Source organism: Danio aesculapii, chromosome 19 (genome assembly GCF_903798145.1).
Source record: "Danio aesculapii chromosome 19, fDanAes4.1, whole genome shotgun sequence".
NCBI classification, from domain to species: Eukaryota; Metazoa; Chordata; class Actinopteri; order Cypriniformes; family Danionidae; genus Danio; species Danio aesculapii.
The window spans coordinates 7,651,067-7,673,011 of NC_079453.1; the positions used below are offsets into that span (position 1 = coordinate 7,651,067).

At 39.1% G+C, this 21,945-nt stretch overlaps 1 protein-coding gene across 2 annotated transcripts in view; it reads right to left on the reverse strand.

Moving 5' to 3' along the window:
* Positions 1 to 2,552: 2,552 nt before the first annotated feature.
* Positions 2,553 to 21,945, reverse strand: part of erf (Ets2 repressor factor) — a 48,895-nt gene continuing 29,502 nt past the window's right edge. The window contains exons 2-5 of one of the 2 annotated variants that reach the window (XM_056479360.1): positions 12,758 to 12,977; positions 6,789 to 6,904; positions 5,756 to 6,690; positions 2,553 to 5,668 (exon numbers count right to left, since the gene is read on the reverse strand). In XM_056479360.1, coding sequence (XP_056335335.1) covers positions 5,111 to 5,668; positions 5,756 to 6,690; positions 6,789 to 6,904; positions 12,758 to 12,977 — 1,829 coding nt within the window. In that variant the 3' untranslated portion in view covers positions 2,553 to 5,110. Of the gene's footprint in view, positions 5,669 to 5,755; positions 6,691 to 6,788; positions 6,905 to 12,757; positions 12,993 to 21,945 lie in introns of both variants that reach the window. The other variant, XM_056479359.1, reaches the window with a different exon arrangement.

Consider the following 21,945-nt stretch of genomic DNA (forward strand, 5'->3'; position numbering starts at 1 on the left):
ATTAAAATACACGATCAATGTAGCTAATTATGCTTAAAAACATAGCAAAAGTGAAATGGTAATTGGTTAAGGCTTGTAAAGTGTTTAAAGCTCACAAATATATATTTAAAAAAGCTTTAAAATGTAAACAGTAACACATTAATGCCTTTATCCCGTAGCCAAATAACACAAAATAATTAAGTTTATTGATGAAACAGCATGTTATTCCCATCAAATTGGATCGTCTACCAAACCAAATAAATAGTTCTCATTTCATTTTGTACACTTTCTACACTCAAATAATAGCTACTTCTCTTTTTTCGTATAAACTACAGTGGATATCTGGCAACCCATATTTCATTAATCAAACGGACACTATGAGGTTAAATTAAACGTTAAAGGTAACGTTTAAATTATGATTTATTTTAACTAACATTTGAAGTAGGCCTGGTTAAATTTTTCATTTGGGTTAACCTATGTTGTCATCACGACCGAACTGTTTAGCCAAAGGAGTTTAATTTTCATTAGCGACACTCGTGAATAATGAAAATACTGATTTATAATCACGACGAGTGGCGAAAGTATAGCATTTGCGTGTTACTAACGTCAGAAGAAAGTATTTGACAACAGAAACTTTACTTCACCTTTAAGATCCTCGAATATGTCTTCAGGACTAAACAATGACTATGTTTGAGCAGCAGATGGCGCCCTTTCACAAATAATCACACGCGGAAGAAACACTTCAAACTTCTCTTTCGAAGATATTTGTTAACTTCAGATAATTTGATTCATAAACGGATAAGTTTGATTTCAGGTTGATCTCGAATGATTTCTGTGTGGATGTTCAGTCGTCGTCTACTATCCGGTTCGTGCAGAAACGTTAGCATTAACGGTCTTCCTGACGTGAATTTCCAGTTCATTAGGAAAACAAATCCTGGTTCATTTTGCATCTCGCTGAAACTCAACAGGACAGAACAACAACCCTTGATTTGCTCGAGTAATAACTGAACCTACAGAAGAACAGCTAGTGCACAGGTAACATGATTTATTTTTTTTTTCACGAAAAGCCTTTAAAGGGATAGTTCACTCAAAAATGAAAATTTACCACTGTCCCTCATGTGATTCCTTCATGTGTTTATTTATTCTGTTGAACACTAAAGATAGTTTGAAGAAAGATGAAAACCTTTTACCACCGACTCCCAAATAGGAAAAAAACAATAGTTACAGGTTTCTAGTTTAGTTCAAATTAAATTAATTTGTGTTCAACAGAAGAATGTCAGTCAGGTCACACGACTGAAGGGGTATTAAGAATATGACAGAGCTAAATATTATATATTCACAATTAAATATGTCCAAATTCATGTTTCACACTTTGTGGAATACCTGTTATTATTATGGTAAGATAAACTAGCAAATTAAATGTATTATAAAAGGTATTCAAGAGTTAGTGAAAGTATAGCTGTCTAATTACTTGTAATCACTGATCCAAATTAGGGCTGGGCTGATAAACGATATCATATCAAACCACGATAAAACATATGTCGATAATGATGATAAGCTATGGACATTTTTTACTGGATATCGATCTATGGAGCCAATTACACAGCACACATATGCAACAACAGGAATCTGTGTTGATTTTAGAGATATGCATTATCATCCAGTATTGTTTAGAGAGCTCGATTCACTTTCCCGCCAGCAGTATTCGCTGTTAAACTGTTTGTTTTAATGATGACTGTATTTACCATTTTTAATTAAGTAAAACATTTAAATATTTCTGTAATTGTTTATTTTTTTATAAAATGCAATAAGTATATTTTTGTTTGTGTACTGTATATATGCTGTCACAGTTCTTTAGAATAATACAGAAATTGGAATCTCCAAAAATCAGAGTATGAACAATACAATACTTTGAACAATGTATGAACAATGAAACAATACTTTAAACAGGGTTTCTTCAAGTCAAATTTAAGACCATCATGAATTAAATTTTAGACTTATACAGGGCTAAACATGAAGGATTTTTTTTCTAATGGCCCAGTTACGTCCGTAAATAGTTTTTGTATTAATAGATTATATAAAAAAATGTGTTTTAGTTTTCTTTCGCTGATTAGGGAATTTCATTCAGAGAATTCCCTTTAAACATGTCTTAACAGCTGTTTTGAATTGCACTTCTTTGCAATAAAAAAACGTATATATATAAAAAAAAAGTTGTCGTGTGTCGGCCCGATAGGGTAACAACCTGGATGTAAATTAAGACCCGTTTAAAATGATTTAAGACCTACAACACAATATTTCAGGGAATTTAAGACTTAACACCTAAAATTTTGCTTTTGAAATTTTAAGACTCCGCTGACGCCTTGTTTAAAATGTTATTTAATGAAGCATCTAATCTTTGTGGTCTAAGTCATTGTTGGGATAATCTTTTAAAGCTGGAAGCATAACAACTGATACCGAAATATATATCGTTATCGTTCAATATGAAAAAAATTTAATTTGTGCCATATCGCCCAGCCCTAATCCAAATACTTCCCAAAGTAGAAAAAATGCAAAGGAATGACAAGAAAGCCAGATCCGTTTTTTACCTGTTTTAATGAACCCTGATTACAGTTTTAATTACAAGAGCAAAAGAAACCACATGAGAAACTAAAGTATACATGGTTCCTTGTAACGTCAAGTTTCGTCTCTCTTTACAAAGCATTACATAACCGCTGAGAGACAGATGAAAAGCTTTAATAAGAAGCAAAAAGAGAGACCTTGAACACAATAAAGAAATATTTGTCTTTTCTTACATCATCCCCTCGAAATGGAAAATATATATTTATATATGTACACAACCAAAAAAGTAATATTAAAATAAAAATAACGTAATAGCATAATGTCACCCCCTCCCTCTCCATCTTGTTTTCTTAAAACCATCATTAATACAAAGCCAGAGCACTTTTCTATCACGGTATCAATGAGGGTAGAGGAGTACGCTTTATTAAAATGTTCATCTCGAGAGGGTAAAATTCAGGTAAGGGGGTACAAACAAATACCAGCGATAATATCAACATTAAAAATGATAAATGGTAATATAAACAAAAAAATAAAAAATAATAAAACAGCACTGTTTATATTGAAGAAAGAGCAAGACGAAAAAGAAATTACTAACATAAGGCAGCTGTCAGTTGAAATACAGATACTGAACCGGTGTAAGGCCGCCAAACAAACTCGAAAAAGTAAAAAGAGGGGGAAAAAGTGTGTGTTAAGTCTGTCAGGTCCTATATGTCCTCCTTAGATGAGGGCTAAATGTCCACTTTTTAGTTGTCAGTTTAATAAAATACGGTCCCTTTCTGAAGGACATGGTCGTGACATCATTTCATACATGAGTCCTTGCTTTTTGCTACAAATAGAGCTGACGTAGCCAAACGCTTAGCCAAATAGGATGTAATAGCGGTTCTTGATCATCATGGATAAAACACAGCCTCCTGCAACTAAAACACTGCAGCAAGACTGAGCGGGAGAATGCAAACATGGTGGGTCGTCGCGTTTAAACTTTTACGTAGACCTTAAAAGGCAAAGCCATTCAGGGTTTTGAAACTATTGGTCAGTTAAGTTTAGCTTTGTCTATAACAACACTTTCGTTTCACAGTAAAGAACTGTAGTGCCCTGAAACTAAACGTCTTCCTTACATATAAATTTACCTTCTGAAATATAATTTGTATCAAAACCAGCGTTTGTTCTTATATCAAATATATACGACTATCGTGAGAATATATGGACTCTAAATGCAAATCTTACTTAGGATAGTCTCTTTTAAATGTACAAAACTAAATAAGGCATAAAAGCAGTGTTTGAGGTCATGTTTCTAAGGCCTCTCCTGTATGTGAGCTCATGTGTGTCGATAAAACAACCCATTTAAAAGAATTGGGCGGTCGGTTTTTTCATTTAAAGGCACAAACGTTTGTTAATTTGAAGGCGTTATATTCAAAAGACAACCTATTGGATGTGAGGGGTGTGCAACACACGATGAATATTTGCATTCTTTACAAAATAGGACTGTATAAATGGTTCAAGGGATGACTGCAAAAAGCTAAACTCAGATAGCGCCCTTTGATATGTTGCCCCGTTGTCCCTATTACTTTCCCTTGGGGTTGAAACTTCATTATAAAAAATAAATAAATAAATTGGAGAAGGAATAATCACATGTGTCATCCAGCTGGTGGTCATGAAGATGAGCGAACGTATATAAAAGGATTCCCCCAAAGTATATACATGTCTTAAGATATGTTGAGGTTGCTGAGTGGTCCCGTTAGCCGGCAGAGTCCGTTGAGCAGCTGATGTTTAGAGCCGGCAGTGATAGCGGCTGGTAGCACGCTAGCGTCAATGGCTCTGAAGGCAGTGACATGAAGAGTCATGGTTTAAATGTGAAAGGCAAGGTGGTTCTGCAAAAAGTCTAGGACTTTCATCTTGGTATGCAAAAAAATAAAATAAAAATAAAAAGGAGAGCGTCTGTAACCACAATGTTTGAGAACTATGATTGAGTATTTAGGGGGTAGGTGTCAGCCAGCATCCTTCCCTGCAACTTTCCACTTCATCCAAGAGTGTCCATTCAAAAAGCAACTTTGTCTACTGACCCTAATTTTCATGAGCATGAATGAAAAGACTTTGAGACCAATTCATGATCATCATCTTTGCTCATATTTTACAGGGGTGCATCAATTTCCTGTTTAGGCACTTCTGTAAACTCTTGATCATGTTGAAAAGGTGTTGGGCTGATTGTTAGATCCTAACGGAGAGCTTCTTGGGGGGGGAAAGAAAGCGTTCAAGACTTCAATGAGACTAGAGGGATGGTGTTAGTCTAACACATCAAACAGAAAGGAATGAGTTCGGTAAGCAAGGGGCTCTGAATAAACTTTGGGAAGGAGCCTGATTACTTCAATTTCAATAAAAAAAAAACAGGTCAGTATTAATTTTTAGTGTCACAACATTCTGAAGTGAGTGAACCTGCATGTACAGAAAGATGGTTTGGTCATCTGCACTTTCTAAATGGATGGTCTTCACATAATTTTTGAGAGCAACAACTGCCTTCTGGCTTTAAGGAGGACAGCTCTGGGTTGGTAAGTTTATGTGTTTGACCACGTCTTGTTCAGCAAACATTGTTTTCTAAAGACAGCTGTGCTGTCGCTCGCTGAAGCTCAGAGCTCACCCTCCTCTGGCCTGTCCCCAGGGGTGCAGCCAAAGTCTCTGGACTCTTCCGGTCTCCGTTTTCCTCTCCCAGTTTAAGGTCTACCTCTTGGGAAAGTTCCTCCCTCTCACCCCTACTCTTCTTGTCCTCAGCCTCTTCGGTTCCTGCCTCCATTCGCTGATCCTCACTCCAGCGACGTTTGAAACGCAGCTTTAAGGGGATGCAGCGTGTACCCCCAGGGCTGATAGGAGCACCCTGGCCAAGGTTTAGCTCTCTGGGTTCTGCTTTAAGACCTAACAGATTCAGCCCCACCCCTGAGGTAGGGGCAGCTGGGGTTTTGAAGACATCCTCCTCTAGATCATCATCATCTGTCATACGATCAAGGTTGGGTGGAGGGGCAAGGCCACCATTGGGATGGGGAGGGGAAAATACATCACATTCCTCATCTTCATGCTCCTCTTCGCTAATGTCTGTGACCTCAACTTCTTCCTCCGACTCCATGTCTGAGATCGGCTCAACCTACAAAAGGATAAAGGAAAGTTACTCAGGAAACCGATTTCAATCTCAGAAAAGCTGAATTCTGGAATTCCTTAAAGGTGAACATACCTTGATCTTTGGTGGACCAGCAGCTGGGTTGTTGGTCATCATCCCAGACGAGGAGGAATTTGAGGCTGAACCAGACTCCCCACTGTATGGGAAGGAAGCAGCAGCACTTCCAGAATTTGGAGCATGCCCTCCTCCAGTCTGGGTTGGCCCTTCCCTCTGTTTGCGGCCCAGTGGTGGTGGCTGTAGCTTGAACTTGAAAGGAGATAGATGAGGCTCATCAGCCTGGTGGTGCAGAGGGTGACTTGTTAGGTGTGGACCTACACCTGCTGGCCCACCCAGTCCCTTGTCTGGGCGCTGGGGCTGGGGGATGACAATGTTGGGATAGTGCAGGAATGCACGAGGACTCAGATGATAGTTGTACACACTCTGAGTGTGAGCTTGCAGGTAGCGCTTCATGTCTTCTGGATTGAACGAGAAGTGGGAGCCCAGCATGGGTGACAGAGATGGAGAGGGTGTGTAGGGCATGTGAGATGTAGGGGTCATGGAGAGAGCTGGAGAAAGAGTAGGAGGCAACAAGCCCCCAGGGCCTGGGAGAGGGGACACTGGGAATGGGGACAAGGGTTCAGGGTGCATCCGGTGAGGTGGCACATGGGGCCCACTCCTGGGGAGGCCAGTTGGGTTGGGCGGTGCGCCATAGACACGGAACAATGAATCATGGGACAAGCGTGGGTGGAGCAGGTTTCTGAAGGCACGGTCAGCCGGGCGGTCATCGCCAGGAGCCATGCCAGTTTCCTCAAGCTCTGAGTTGGTGGAGGTGCCATCGCTGCAGTCAGAGACAGAGCCACGAGCTATGCGTCGAGGCACAGCACTGAAGACACCAGGACTGCGTAGTTCCTCACTAGGAGAAAGGACATCCGATGGTGTGGATGGAGGGAAACGGAAATGAGTGCTGACGCCAGATGGGACAGGTGGAGCACTTTGTGGAACTCCAGAACCTATGAGAAAGGTTGAGAACATTGGTATCTAAAGGATTTATACTTGCATATGAAATTAAATATGAGTCTCAGAAAAATTTAGAAGCAGTGGTCCTTACCTGCAGAGCCCATGTCAATGAACGGATAGTTGACCAGCACCAGCTTGTTGAAATTGAACTTGTAGGTGAATCTTTTCCCTTTGGTTTTGTGCAAGATCCTTTTGTTGTAGTAGTATCTGCAGAGACAGAGTTGGCATGGTTACACATTCGCAAAAGTCATTATTAGGAGTCAAAATTAGTTTTGTCTGCTATTTTTGTCTGAGACACTTTTGAACTCGCCAAACTTTCAGAGAAATGACCACTTTAGAGATAAAAATATTATGCAACTTTTTTTCCGTAAGATTAAAATACACCATAGCATAAGAGTAATAAAATGTGGCGAGGTTTCAAACTGAATTGATCAACTTCTATTTTATTTTCAAATAACTCATGTATTAAAATTAAATACCTAAGACTGAAAACCCAAGCTTATAAATGCATATAATTTATGTTAACATATATTTTTAACTGATTACACTATAGTCTTTGATTTGAAGGGAGGCAATCAATTTAACCTTGAATGACAAACTCATTCAAACAGCTGTTTACTTAAAATCCAATTAAAATGAAAAAGATGACATGGAAATGCTTGGCAAATGACTAGATGTGTTTAAAAAAATTAATATGCATAAAAACGTTGTACATGTAAAAGTGGTAAACAAATTGTCAAGATAAAAACATTCAAATATTGTACCTGTCGAGAAGCAAAATGCTATTTACGTTTTTCAGAAAGCGGGAAATTTTTTTAATAAAAATTAAACCTTTTACAGTTAAAGCCTGATATAATTATCTTTATCATCATGGAGTACAGAAGGTCACTGTATGTAACCCACACATGCTGAATTCTTCCATACATGAAAGCATTTAGCCAGATTCAGATATGTGCTGAGCAGATACGTGACTTCATGGCCATCTGACGCTACAGATGTTAAGATGATTTATGGGCTCAATGCGTTTAATTAAGACGTCACTGAGGGCGCATGTGTGAGAAGACATGATTGTGATATATAATGATGTGCGGATCTGAAAAGTTCACAGACGCATACTCTGAGAAAAGGGCACATACACATGAACACAACACCAGCACATGGAAACAACACTTTGAAGTGCATTTGAACTTGCTTCAAAAGAGTTCTTACTAGTGTGTTTTTACACACGTGTGCTGTGCAGACATTCACATACACTGCTGAATAAAATGGATGATCTTAATGGACTTCTGTTTAATTTCACCAAGCATAACACAGACAACATCCATCATGAAAGCAGAGGCCTGATTATAGTATGATCTACACGAAGTGGTATCGGGTTAACAGGTAAACACAACAAGTGTGTACATGTTGTTTTGCATTGTCTGTTCGCCTGAAGTCTGTTCATTTTCTCAACAGTTCAACAATAAGACGTCTGTGTAGTCTGGAGTCTGTCTGAATGGTGTTTGAGTGTTTAGGAACACATGCAACCTCTTAGGTATGGATGAAAAGAGAAAGCAGAGACCGAAATCCTTCAGGCTTTTCTTTCTCAAACGACAAGATTAACACCGAATAACAAACTTTTCACTGAAATGACAAATAGTCTTTAAATGTGTTAAACTGTTATTACTGATCAATTAAAGTATGATAATTTTTTGCCAATTTGCCAAAATGTTCAAGTTTTACGCTAACTTAAAGCCAGTTAAACAGTATACACGTATGGTGTGTTCACACCAGGCACAGATGAAGCATCAAGCATGAGTGATTTACATGTTAAGTGAATGCAAAGACGCGAATAGATATCCTGCATCACTATTCTCACAAATGAGGCGGCGATGATGATGGGAAATCTAAACTTTAGCAGACATTTGTGCCGCAGTAACCAATCAGCAGCTTGCTCTTGAGGTGCGTGATTGTGACGTATAGCCTGTTGGGTGTCCTGAGGGGAAATCCTCTTGTTGACACTGGATAACAGCTCATCAATTTGGGCTCGGCTCAGTCTGAAGCACCGCTGAAAGCTTCAATCCTCGAGGTATAGTTTCTGAAGGAGTTGATGAACTGACAGAGCTGGGTGCACCTCAGAAATGATCGAGCGGACTATTTCAGGCTTCCTAAATCAATAAAGCACAGCTAATCTCTTGAGAAAAACCATGTTAGCCATTTAGCAACGAAGCTGGAGTCAACAGGCAGACAGAAGCCCTGTACGACACGTATCCGCATCTATTGTGAAGTGAATTTAATGAGCGAACGAAGCGGCTTTGATGCACGAATGAAGCGGCTTTGACGCGCAAAGAAAGCGACTTTGATGCGCGAACAAAGGGACTTTGATGCGTGAACGAAGCAACTTTGACGCGTGAATAAAGTGGCTTTGACGCGCGAACGAAGTGGCTTTGACGCGCGAACGAAGCAGCTTTGAGGCGCGAACGAAGGGACTTTGACGCGCGAACGAAACTACTTTGACGCGCGAACGAAACTACTTTGACGCACGAACGAAACGACTTTGACGCGCGAACGAAACGACTTTGACGCACGAACGAAACGACTTTGACGCGCGAACGAAACGACTTTGACGCGCGAACGAAACGACTTTGACGCGCGAACGAAACGACTTTGACGCGCGAACAAAACGACTTTGACGCGCGAACGAAACGACTTTGACGCGCGAACGAAACGACTTTGACGCGCGAACGAAACGACTTTGACGCGCGAACGAAACGACTTTGACGCGCGAACGAAACGACTTTGACGCGCGAACGAAGCAACTTTGACTCGCACGTGAAGCGACTTTGACGCGTGAAGCGACTTTGATGTGCAAATGACGAGACTTATGCGCAGATGAAGTAGCTTTGATGCGCAAATGAAGAGACTTTGACGTGTGAATGAAGTAAACGTAAAATGGTTATGCATCCATTTACACATGATTGGCGCAATTTATTCATGCATAAGTAAAAAGAGCCTACAAAAACAGAGCACAAAAAATTTTAGCAACATTTAGGGTTACACAATTAAAACAAACTAAAATGGATAGTTGGTCAAAAAATTTTTATTTGCTTGTGATTTACTTAACTATTATGTGATTTATTTCTTCAGGAGAAAATAAAAATATTTCTGAACCATGGCCCTTGGTGACACAGTGTAAAAAAAAAAGGTATCAGCACTTTGTATGGTTAAAAAACCCTACATATAAATGTTGTAAAAAAAAAACTGTCAGCTCATGTCTGAGTTTGCACCTGCACACACTGACGCTCCAGACTCAAAACCATTTGCCAAGACTGGATTAAAGGTAATGTTGTAAATAATGTTCAGTTTCCAGCACAGCCTGATTGTTTGGTGTACATTTCTACTGCAAAAAACAAAAGTAGTAGTAGTAGCAGACATCTTGGATGGCCTGAGGGTGAGGAAATGAACAGCAGGTTTTCATTTTTGGGTGAAAGATCTCTTCAAATACAAGCCAAAGTAACAAAGTTTGATAGAAACAACGGACATTAAATGTGCACAGCTTTTATTAGAGGAATAGATTCTTTGCAGGTCAGTGCAGAGCCTCAGACTACTCAATAACACAAATGAAGAAAACCAGCTTCAACCGAAAAAGCCAGTATGAGGTCACGAGAATGAGAGAGAGAGTGTGTGTGTGCTGTTTTTTTGGCATTAACTGAGAGGACATGTTTTGTGTCCTCCACATGTGCAGAACAGAGGCCAGTTCTCTGTTTCTCAGAAGCCGTCATGGTCTCTGCTGTGACACTAAAGAACTTTCTGCTTCCCATGTGAACTGCTTTCTGTTGCCTTTCTTCTGCCCCCTCCCTCCCTCTTCCATTCATACGTCCATATCTCTTTGAGAAATGAAAGAGTTCTCGGAAGTGGAGGACGCACACTAGGCCTGTAAGTGATGGCTGATGAGCACTAAGTGGGCTTGATTATTCTGGGATGGCAAAGGCAGGTTCAGCAGGTTTGAGTGGGCATCCGCAGGTTGCCATGGTGACTGGTCCAAAGCGTTGAATAACATGAAGAGACAGACAAACAGGCAACTGGACAGATTGCGGATGACAGACGAGGACGGAAAAAGGCAAAGGCGGAAAAATGCTGTACAAGATGAATGACAACACAGAACAACAAACAGCGTCCGTCAACAACATGTTCTAGACCTACATAGGCAGAAGCATCCTAACTGAAATAGAGTGAGCGAAAAGGCTCTTTATGGGAGGCAACTTCACTAATGACATAACACACAAACACAAAAATGAACCACAGGACAGACGTGACTAACATTCAGAGTTGGTGTCGACAATATGACGTTGCTAAGTTCCTAGTCTAGGTTAGGCTAAAGGTTGAATAAGCAATATTAATAGTAAAATTATTCATTCATTCATTTTCCTTCAGCTTAGTCTCTTTATTCATCAGGGGTCGCCACAGCGGAATGGACCGCCCAACTTGTTCAGCATATGTTTTACACAGCGGATGCCCTTCCAGCTGCAACCCTGTAGTAGGAAACACCTATACACTCTTACCTTCACACGCTATGTCCAATTTAGTTTATTCAATTTACCCACATGTCTTTGTACTGTGGGGGAAATCGGAGCACCCGAAGGAAACCCCACGTGAACAAGGGGAGAACATGCAAACTCCACACAGAAATGCCAACTGACCCAGCCGGGACTTGAACCGGCGATTTACCTGGAATCTATAGATGGAACAAAATATGGAATTTACATAATACCCGTTTTTTGGATGAAGTTGAGATTGTTGCAGTGCACTCTGGAAACACTGGGCAAAGTAAGATATTGGGTCATTTTTTTGTTAAATAATGTTACGTCTGTAAACATGTATTTTTGCTCCCATTCTTGCTTTCTCTCTCTCCCTCTCAATACCTGTATTTTTAATTAGATCCACCTACTCCGACAGCTGATTGCTCAGGAGACCGGTCTGTCATCATTGGGCAACGTGGCGCGGCAATATACAAAAAGGATGCGACGAAGACCGGAGATTTTTTATTTAATTTGATTTGTTTGTTACTTTTTAGCCCAGCTCTTTCCAATGTCACATCGAGCTACAGCTCTTTAAGTTCACTCTTTTTCTCACAGAGTTAAGGTCGTACAACTTCCATCTTGCAAACACGTAGGTAACTTGCTGTTACAGACACCAGGTAAGAGGTGAACACCATCTTTTGTTTTTTATTTATCCGATAGCCGAGTACAGGGAAGAATACAGCACGCAGCACTGAAGACTTTTCTTTTGTTTCATTATGCTTTCTAGCGAGGTAAGAGGTTACTCTTGAGTTAGAATTCTTTCTTTTGTTTGGCATTACTGGCGTTCCCTTACTCCTGAGTTGGCCTGTTATTTTGTTTGGTATTTCTATTTGAACTTTATGCAGTTTCTCATTATTGTAAATATTTAATTTTGTAAATAAAATTTGGCATTTTGTATGGTTTTCACTTATGTAAATTATATCACTTGTGTTGGCATTTCCGTTGTGTTTTTGCTGCCACCATCAGATGGTAAAAAATTGCCACAACCTTAAATGTTATTCCTTTTACCCTAGACTAACATCAATGAGGTTATAACACTTATTGGGGGCTCTTCCGGGATCAAAAGATTCAATTCGATTCAACTCATGTTTACTTATATAGCGCTTTTACAATGTTCTAGAAAATTGAAAGTGTGTCAGTCCAGTTTTTAGAGTTGAAGTTCAGTTTCGTTCAGTTTGGTTTAAGATCCTCAAAGGATGCTAAAATATTCTAAAGGGAGCCAAAGACAAGTTAAAATTGATGTGGTTATCTTTACAATTGTGTCGGTGGCAAACAAAAGTCATTCGTTCATTTGTATCGCGTCAGCATGGTAAAGAAAGACGCTACATTAGCCCAGTGTTTATGACACCTACACATGTCGCCTAGGAAGGCAGCTCATTGGCGGTTGAATGAAGCAAATACTATTAACACAGATATGCTCATCAGAAAAGATACAGTAGATGAAAACAACAGAACTCAATTGGCAGTCCTTAGGGGTTTAATAAACAAGTTTAGTCTTTACCTGAGCGCTCGACTGAGCTTGTCGTAATTCATCTGGGGCTTGCACTTGCGGGCGCCCCATAGTCGTGCCACCTCGTCCGGGTCTTTGATGACAAACTCGCCGTAATCTCCCTGCCAGGCGATGACATCGTGATACTCCTCCTTCCGCAGGAGCTCCAGGATGAAGTGCCACAGCTGGATCTGTCTGGAACCAGGACTCGACTCCGGCTTGTAGGCCCAGTCTGGGAAGGCAAACCCTAGAGGTCAGACATAAAACACACTTGAAAGCCTTGCTACTTTAATGCAATCTAGATAAAATTCGCTGGGAATAATAAGTGGCCTTTGTTATTTCTGCAGTCTTACAAAAGACATGCGGACAAGGGAACAACGTGCTTTCAGGGCGGTAGGCAAACTAACATTTTGTCTGGTTAAAGTTTGTACGCGGCTCTCCTCTGATTCTGAATAAGTTGTCAGAATGTCACAGTGTCTAGTTAACACGAGTTTCAATCCAGAAACCTTGAGGCAGCAGTCAAAATAACACTCACACACACACACACACACAGATGGTCTCAGTCTCTACTTTTAGACTCAATACTTGCAGAAACAGAAGAAAAGTAGCAGGAGGTCGCTGGAGGCGAGACAAAAACAAGGCCGTGACTTTGAGGGGCTTTTGTCTCATTACAGAAACTGTTTGTGCTTTGGGACATTAACATGGACAGGCGGTTACACAACATGCTAAGTGACAGACCTATTACGAATCCATGCACAACGCTGAGTCAACGTGACAGAACGAGAAAGGCTCTCTGAAACCGGCGCATCGCAGAAGCACCTGAGAATGTTAGCCGTTGACGTACACTGTCAAGAATGAGAAGGCTGCAGACTCAACCAAAATGAGGTGAAGGTATTTCTGCCGGCTAAATTAGACACAATGTCCTATTAGGATAGAAAAAACAAATCGGAGTAAAAACACAATGAACCAAGATTCTATCTCTTAGGCACCCAATGTCAGGTGGGAACGGCTGAAAATAACAGCATTATTCCCACACTCGCACACAAAAGAGAAAGAGAGGGTCTTGGCGCACGATGTGTTGTTGTGCTCAGTGGAATGCCCCTTTCAGACAGTTTAGAGCTTGGCTGCTAATAATGCCTAGCGCCGTGTTAGGCAGCGAACGCAGAACAGCTCAGCATTGCCGCCACCGCCAACTGCACACATGTGCTGCGGGGACCCACGCTGCGCAGGGGGGCGGTAGGATGACTTGGACAGCGTGGGCTGGTACTAACTGTCCGTGACAACTGCTGAACAGTCGGCAATGCGGCTTGACTCATGATTGAAAAGTGTGGTTGAGAAATCTGGCGGAAAGAAGGATTCCAATCTGACTTGACCCACTGACAAAAAGTTAAATCAAGCCATATAAACTGAAAAGGCAGTTAATAATAGGGCTGAGCGACATGATATTATGTATTATGATACAAGTTATCTCACATTCCGATGACAAAATATATTACACTATATCAGGGGTGTCCAAACTCGGTCCTGGAGAGCCGGTGTCCTACATATTTTAGTTCCAACGCCAACTGAACACACCTGAATTAGCAAATCAAACTCTTTCTAGGTATATTAGAAACTTCCAGGCAGGTGTGTTGAAGGAAGGTGCAGCTAAACCATGCAGGATACTGGCCCTCCAGAGCAGAGTTTGGACACCCCTGCACTATATAAATAAATTTAGTTTACATATATTGGCCACAGGTTTATTTTTTTACATTGTAAAGTATATACTCAGAAATGTACTCTTTCATATGTGATTTTATTTCCCACTTAATTTAGAACTTCAGGGCAAATGTTTCATTAAAAATATAGAAATATATTAAATAAATATTAATAAAATATAAAAACACTTTTCAAAAACTAATTAAAGGTCCTACATAGAAATAATGCTAAACACGATCGTTAAATTAAATGCAGAGTGTCTGCAACTTTGTCATGACGTGGTTATTCGCGTTTCTGTCTGCATCCCCATAATGGCGTCTAACATTGCGCTAATTTAAATGATGAAAAGTGTATTACCATAAACAATATATTTTGTTTAAAAATAATCGATAGAGAATAGAGCATAATATGAAATGATAAACTTATCATTTTGTCCACACATAGGGTTTTCCCTGCATAGAGAATTCAAGGTGGCCTGCATCAAATTGTGCCCGGCAGTCCAAGTTAGTCCAACGCTAAGTCATGTATTCAGTTGAATTTATTGTTAGCCCTTTTTAACTAAGTTGATATTTTACTTGATAAGATTGAAAGAATAATGCAAATTAGGTTCAAGTAGCAAAAATGTCATGATCTGAATACCATTTCCAGCCCATTTTGAACTGGGTGCCGTGTATTAGGATGATAATGCATAAACACACAGAGCAAAACTGGTGACAGAGCGTTTTAATGAACAGGAAAGTGAAGTTAAACATCTCCTTTGGCCTGCACAGTAACCTGATCTAAACATTATTGAGCCACTTTGCGGTGTTTTGGAGGAGTGATTCAGGAAACGTTTTCCTCCACCAGCATCACTTCGGCCCAACCCCAATTCTATTTTTGTACCCCTACCCCTTCCCCTTGGCCCTTGAAACAAAGTGTAAAGGGGAAGGGCTTTATAATGTACATCTAAGAAATGGAACACCACTACAGCACCTGCACACGTTATCGCGATCTCTTACTTCATATGAGATTGACAAATGCGACTGCTGTAGTTATTCCAGTTGCATTATTTTTTGGTATTTATCTTCAGGAAATCACTGAAGGCATATATTATGTTATTATAACGATATAACGTGGCAATAAGATCGTAACTGTACTGTGCACTTGCACAGTGGCCATATTCACCTAGGTAAACACACGAAAACAATATTAACATTATAGCAGACACTGTAAAAAGGTCATTCCCAGCCACTGAACAATTCTGACAGGGTAATCGAGTGTCATCGAGTGTCAGAATGTTATGGGACTACTATACAGGAGTTATTATTATGGATTATAGAGAGCAAAATTTAGTGGTTTTTATTTTAGCGTTTTTTTTAAGCATGACGGTAAAACACGAACGCGGTTATGAATATACCAAAGCATGTGTTTGTTTGTTGTAAATAATCGTAATGATGACAAAAAAAAATACTAATTTGTGCATCTCCTTACGTGTGCCCCTTGGTTTCGAGTGTGGTCCTGAAAAATCTCTGTTTGAAGGGGTATCTAGCCCTTCCCCTTAGCCCTACGCCTAAGGGCTAAGGGTAAGGGCTAAGGGGAAGAATTGGGATTTGGCCTTAGTGACCTGACCACTATCCTGCAAGAAGAAATTAAAAAAATTGGCTCTGGCCAGTGTGCAAGCCTTGTATCTGTCATTCCCAAGATGAATTGATGTTGTAGTGGCCGCAAAAGGAGGCCCTTCACCATTCTATTGAATTATTGTTGTCTAAAAGCAGGCGTTTCAGTTTTGTTGTCCAACCCTTGTACATAGTCATGTTCCACAGCCCTAGTTAATACGGTCACAAGATTAACATTTTATTTTAGTTTGTAAAACCAGATAAGAATTTCAGAGTTATTTAAGGCCCTTTTTACATGTGGTATTAAGACACGTTTCAGTTATTCCCAGAACAAGTACAAAATGTTCTGTAATGGGATTAGGTGCCTAGGTGGGGAGGAGCTTCAAAATTAATTTCAAAATTAATTAAGTTCAAATGAATTTTGACCAGAAGTGTTTATAATATGAAAGCAATCCGGTCAAATTTGTTTTCAATTTTTTTTTTGGAAGTGACCAAAATAAGACAAGCTCGAATTATTTCTGACTACGCAACTACCTGTTGTCCACTTGTGATCAGACAGGCAAAAAAAAAAAGATGCAGATTAGGGATGCATGATATTGGAAAAAACTGACATTGAGACGTTTTGTTTTTCTGCAATATATATTGCGATCTGAATATAATTTCACAAGATGACTTGAGTAACTCCGTTTGGAAAGAATTCCTAATTTTATATTGACTGGGGTGATTTTGTATCAGAGTGCATCTGCATAAAACATACAAAAAATAAAGAACAATTGATAAAAACAATAGAACAAAGATACAATAAAATTAATGGCGCTTCATGCATTTCAACTGAAGTCTAACAGTATTAAGATGCAAAAATTCTACAATTTAATGTAAATTAAAAGCGTATATAGTCTTCATTGTATAAATAAACAATTAATCTTTGTTAAAGCAACAAACTTTATAATATCATGTGCACAAATGGTTTAAATTCGCTTTAAATCTTACCGTCACGGGCCTTAAAAGCAGATTAAAATGATTAGGTCAAGTTGTATTATCCCAACATGACACAGCAGATCCTGGGATGACTACTAGAGATTTGCACTTTGCTATATCGATGCTGAAACGATATACTGTGCAGCCCTGATGTCAATGTCTACCAGTTTCAATGTTCAACAGACATAAGAGACACATAAAGATCCCCTTAAAACCAGGTGTAAACAGGACCCAAGGTGGATTTTGAGTGAATCCAATCCAAGGTATTTTCCTTCGACTCTGAAACTAGACAAAGAGGATAAGCTCAAATTGGAGACCAGACTCTCTTTATACCTGTATGCCACCACTTGATGTTATACTAGATGTAAGTAATCAGATTACAATGGTATGCCGATTTCTGATTCATCACCAAGAACAGCTTGATAGTTATTTGCTTATGTACCATGTTTGAAATATCTTACAACGTATGTACAATTAATGTATCCTTCTACTGAGGTTAACTCAGCTGAAAGATCTATTATTCACCATTGTTTTGTAAAGAGTCCTTTCAATTCAAACTATAAACCTGTATTCAAAACTCAAGCTCGATTGGTTTCCTTTTGTAGGCTGTTGAAGGGACAACTCGCAAAACCTCGATAGAAAATTCAAAATATAAACAATTCCAGCACCTATTTTAAAGAACTTTGTTGGAATGCAACACCAGACGTCAATCTCCAGATCTACAAAGTGCATCTCCTACCATTTAAGCCAAGTTTATCAAGATGTGCCACATTACACAGAGCATTTATGATTAGTTGCATGTTTGTGGGTCCAGACCTCCACCGAGAGAGTGGGCATAGAGAAACACAAAGCTTCCCACAGCGTGTGCGCGTCAGTGCTGACTCACGCCGTATGCGGGAGCGTATTTGTCATTCAGCTTTCACAAGAAGTGCGCCTTTTCCCTCAGCTCTTATACCTTTTTCTCTCTCTCGTGCGTTGGGTCTCTGGCTCCCACACCATCTCCTAGCAACAAGACACTTTAGTGCTATAAATACACGTATAGCAGAGAGAACAAAAATTAACTCAATTAATCAATTAATGAAATAAAGACACACAAGCTGCAGCACTAAAAATCCGAAGGACATTGGATTCTAATAAAGAAACACAGTTCACCAAAACACAAGGGTCAGTTCACCCGAAATGTATACAGTGGGAGAAAAATGTATTTTCTAAAGGAGGTGCTGACATGAGGTTGAACTAGATTTTGATAAAAACAATACAAACATAAAAATAACAAAACAAAAATTTAATTCTGAAAAAACTATTATGTGTAATAACAATGGAATGACACAAGAAGTACTGAACTACTGAAATGTATTTAATACTTCACATAAAAGGCTTTTTTTGGGGATGTCAGCTTAAAGACGCCTCTCATATGAAGAATGACGTCACATGCATTGCTCAGGTGTGATTTTTTTTACAGACATCAACAGAGTGTCAAAATCTTGATGGTTCTGTGGGTCTCGTCTATCCAATCTGAGTTTTTTTTTGTGTTTTCTATTGGATTTAAGTCAGGTGATTGACTGGGCCATTCTACAGCTTGATTTTCTTTCTCTGAAAGCATTTGAGCATTTCCTTGGCTGTGTTTCGGATCATTGTCTTGCTGAAATGTCCACCCTGGTTTAATTTTCATCATCCAGCTAATGTAGATGTTGGACTGAAGCAGCTGATATTCATTTACAATGAGGAAGGGCGGAGCGTTGCTGAAGAACTAGTGAGAGATTTCAGCTGCTGTCGGGGCTTTCACTGCCTTTCTACACCTCCCTTTCTTCATGTGTTCAATATTTTTTCCTGTGTCATTTCATTTTATTACACATAACTTTATTTGTAGGCTAATTAATGTTTTCTTTGTATATATGCATTTATTGGGTTGTTGCCAACATCCGGTAAAAAATTCAAGTCAACGGAACCTTTAGAAATATGTTTTCTGAGAAAAATGGTGACGTGTTCAATAATTATTTCCCCCACTGTATATTTTTTACTTATTGTCATATCGTTTTAAACCTGTATCACAATCTTCCTCTTTGTGATATATATATATATATATATATATATATATATATATATATATATATATATATATATATATATATATATATATATATATATATTTGGTCCAATGTTGGACTTTCACTATACAGACATACAAGTTTGCAGTGACCTGATGTGCGTAAATGTTGAGACTTTATTTTTGGATAAACCATTCAAGTAGTCAAGTTCCTTTTTATCACTACACAACAGATAAGTGGAAAGGTTCCCAATAAGCTGAAGACAGAGGGACTACACTGTAAAACCCAAGTCAACTTTATCAAATGAAATGAGTGTAGTTAACTCAAAATCTACTGAAAGTTAATTCTACTCATTAAAAAAGTATTTTGAACTCAGTGTTGAAGATATTGAGTTAATTAACTACCTCATTACTTCAACTTAAATGAAGTTCACAGTACTCATATATATTAGTTGTTTTTAACTCAAATGATTTGTTGCAATCAGTTTCCTCAAACGATTTGAGTTGACTTAACCTATTGAGTTTTACAGTACTGGTTTGAGTTCTCTTCATTTATTTGGTTTTACTGTGCTCAAACTGTTTCTTTTACTCAAATGGATTAAGTTCACAGTACTCATTAGGATTCGTTTTTGAACTCAAATGGTTTGAGTTACCTTAAACTTTTGGGTTTTACAGTGTTGCGTGCCAAATTTTATTATATAGCCTTAGAAGTTTTTACAAAACCTCTAACCAGCAGCAGTAACAGTGAGGTTTTCCTCTCACAAAGAGCCAATATGGTGACGATCAACAGGTAGACATTTTTAATAAGAAAAGGGGACATGAAATAAACCCCAGACGCGAGCTAAATATTCGACTCTGGGGAGGGCCGAGGAATGACTTTACAAGAAACCGCTTTGAGGTGCTTTCAAACAAACCAGTGCACCATAAGACACTCGTTTTTTTCACACAAGACCACAAGACAACTTAGCACGTGCACACAAACACGCTCAATCAAAGCGCAATAACAGCTAAAACAGGCACGTCCCTAGTGTCTGCGGGTTCTTCTGGGACTGCTGTTTCTCTGACAGTTACTGTCACTAATGGGTTTGGAGTCAGGAGACCGCCAGACGAAACCCTTGCTTGACAGTGGCCCAGTACACGCTTACAAAAACAAAATGACATAAGCCTTACATGATAGCACCTGTACAAACTGTACCGGCATGAACAAACAAACTGGCTGACGAACATCTGACTGAACATTACACGCAAGTTCAAGGAAATCGGACGCTAATATCCATCTTGGCTTTGTTCACATTCAGTTTCTGTACGTGAAGTCTCTAGAAACAGCACCTATTGCTGCCGTCTCTGTTTGCCATTAGCGTTCAGCTGCAACAGCTCTTTTTTTTTATGGTGAAGCTGTGACGCAAGTACGAAAAGAAAACAAAAAACGCCGTCCTCTGCGTCTCTGGTCTGTATTTAAAGGCTCTGAAATGTTTAGTGCCCCCGCGCTCATTCGTTCTGTTTCTCTCCATCTCTCCCCCACTTCCCTCCCTTCCTCCTATTCTTTGTGGGCTCTATATTTAGGCAGAGGAAAAGGTCGTTCTCCATCTACTAATGATGGTGGCGACAGGGAAAAAAAAAGGTACGAGTGTGTGCCAGCATGAATGTGTGCAGGATGAGTAATACAAAAGAACCACAAGCGGCTCTGCTGCCTAAATGTTCCACTTACAATCGACATTGTCACTCTGCCTCGCACAGAGCTGAAAAATACTGGCGGCCGAATGATACGGGGCACTGCGGCGTTCATTCGCGTATCCAATCCGCAGTTGGTTGCATTGATCCGAGCTGTGTCGAATGAGTCAGTGTTGTTTGCGATAATGAGAACGCCTCCGACGAAAAATACAACAAAGCCTTCAACTGCATGTTTGTGTGTTCCACATACTCTCGGGGCAATATAGATCTCATTCATCTGGGCAAACCTGGAGGCTGCTCTGTTTAGATACACATATATCAGTAAATCACTGTCAATGCAGTTCTAGCACAGCAACAAGAAATATAGTTATTATATATTAGTATTAATGCAATTTCGTGTCTGCTGATTTTAAAAAATTACATAAGATTGTAGAGAAATTCAATTCTGTTCATTTTTATTTCTATAGCACTTTTACAATGTAGATTGTGTGAAAGCAACTTAAAGTTCAAGTAAACTGAATCGGTGTCAGTCTAGATTTCAGAGTTGAAGTTCAGTTTAGTTCAGTTGAGTTGAGTGTGGTTTAGTTTTCACTTCTGAAAGTCCAAACTCTGAAAAGCAAATCCATCGATGCACAGATCCCCAAGTCCCAACCGAGCAGCCAGTGGCAGGAAACAAACTTAACTAATTGACGAAAGTGAAGGGAAAAAACCTCAAGACAAACCAGGCTTAGTTGGGCAGGACCAAACACGAAAGACAACTAAATCTATCCAATTCAGACCAAGAATCCAAAACATTGATGAAATTGATTCCTTTCCACACTACTGCTCGTTAAACACCCCTGATTTAATACATTTTGTTTAGAAAAGACTTTTAAAAATTACGGCTCCTTAATAAAGAAAATATATAATAAATTTATAAAATAAATAATAAACGAATAAAGATATATAGTCAGTTTTTATATTTGAGTAATATTATTGACAAATATGCAAAGGTTTATAAGACTCGTTTACAATACAGTTTGTAAAGTAATATCTTCTGTGTTTTAGTTGGATATATTACTTTGTTCACCAAACAATTGGTTTTAATTGAATTTGCATTGTAAACCGTAAATAAACGTTAAAAAGTTTGTATTATTTTATTTCATGTTATAAGTTACTATACTCTCAAAATCATTCAACATTATTCTGCAGATTTTTTATAGATCGAATGT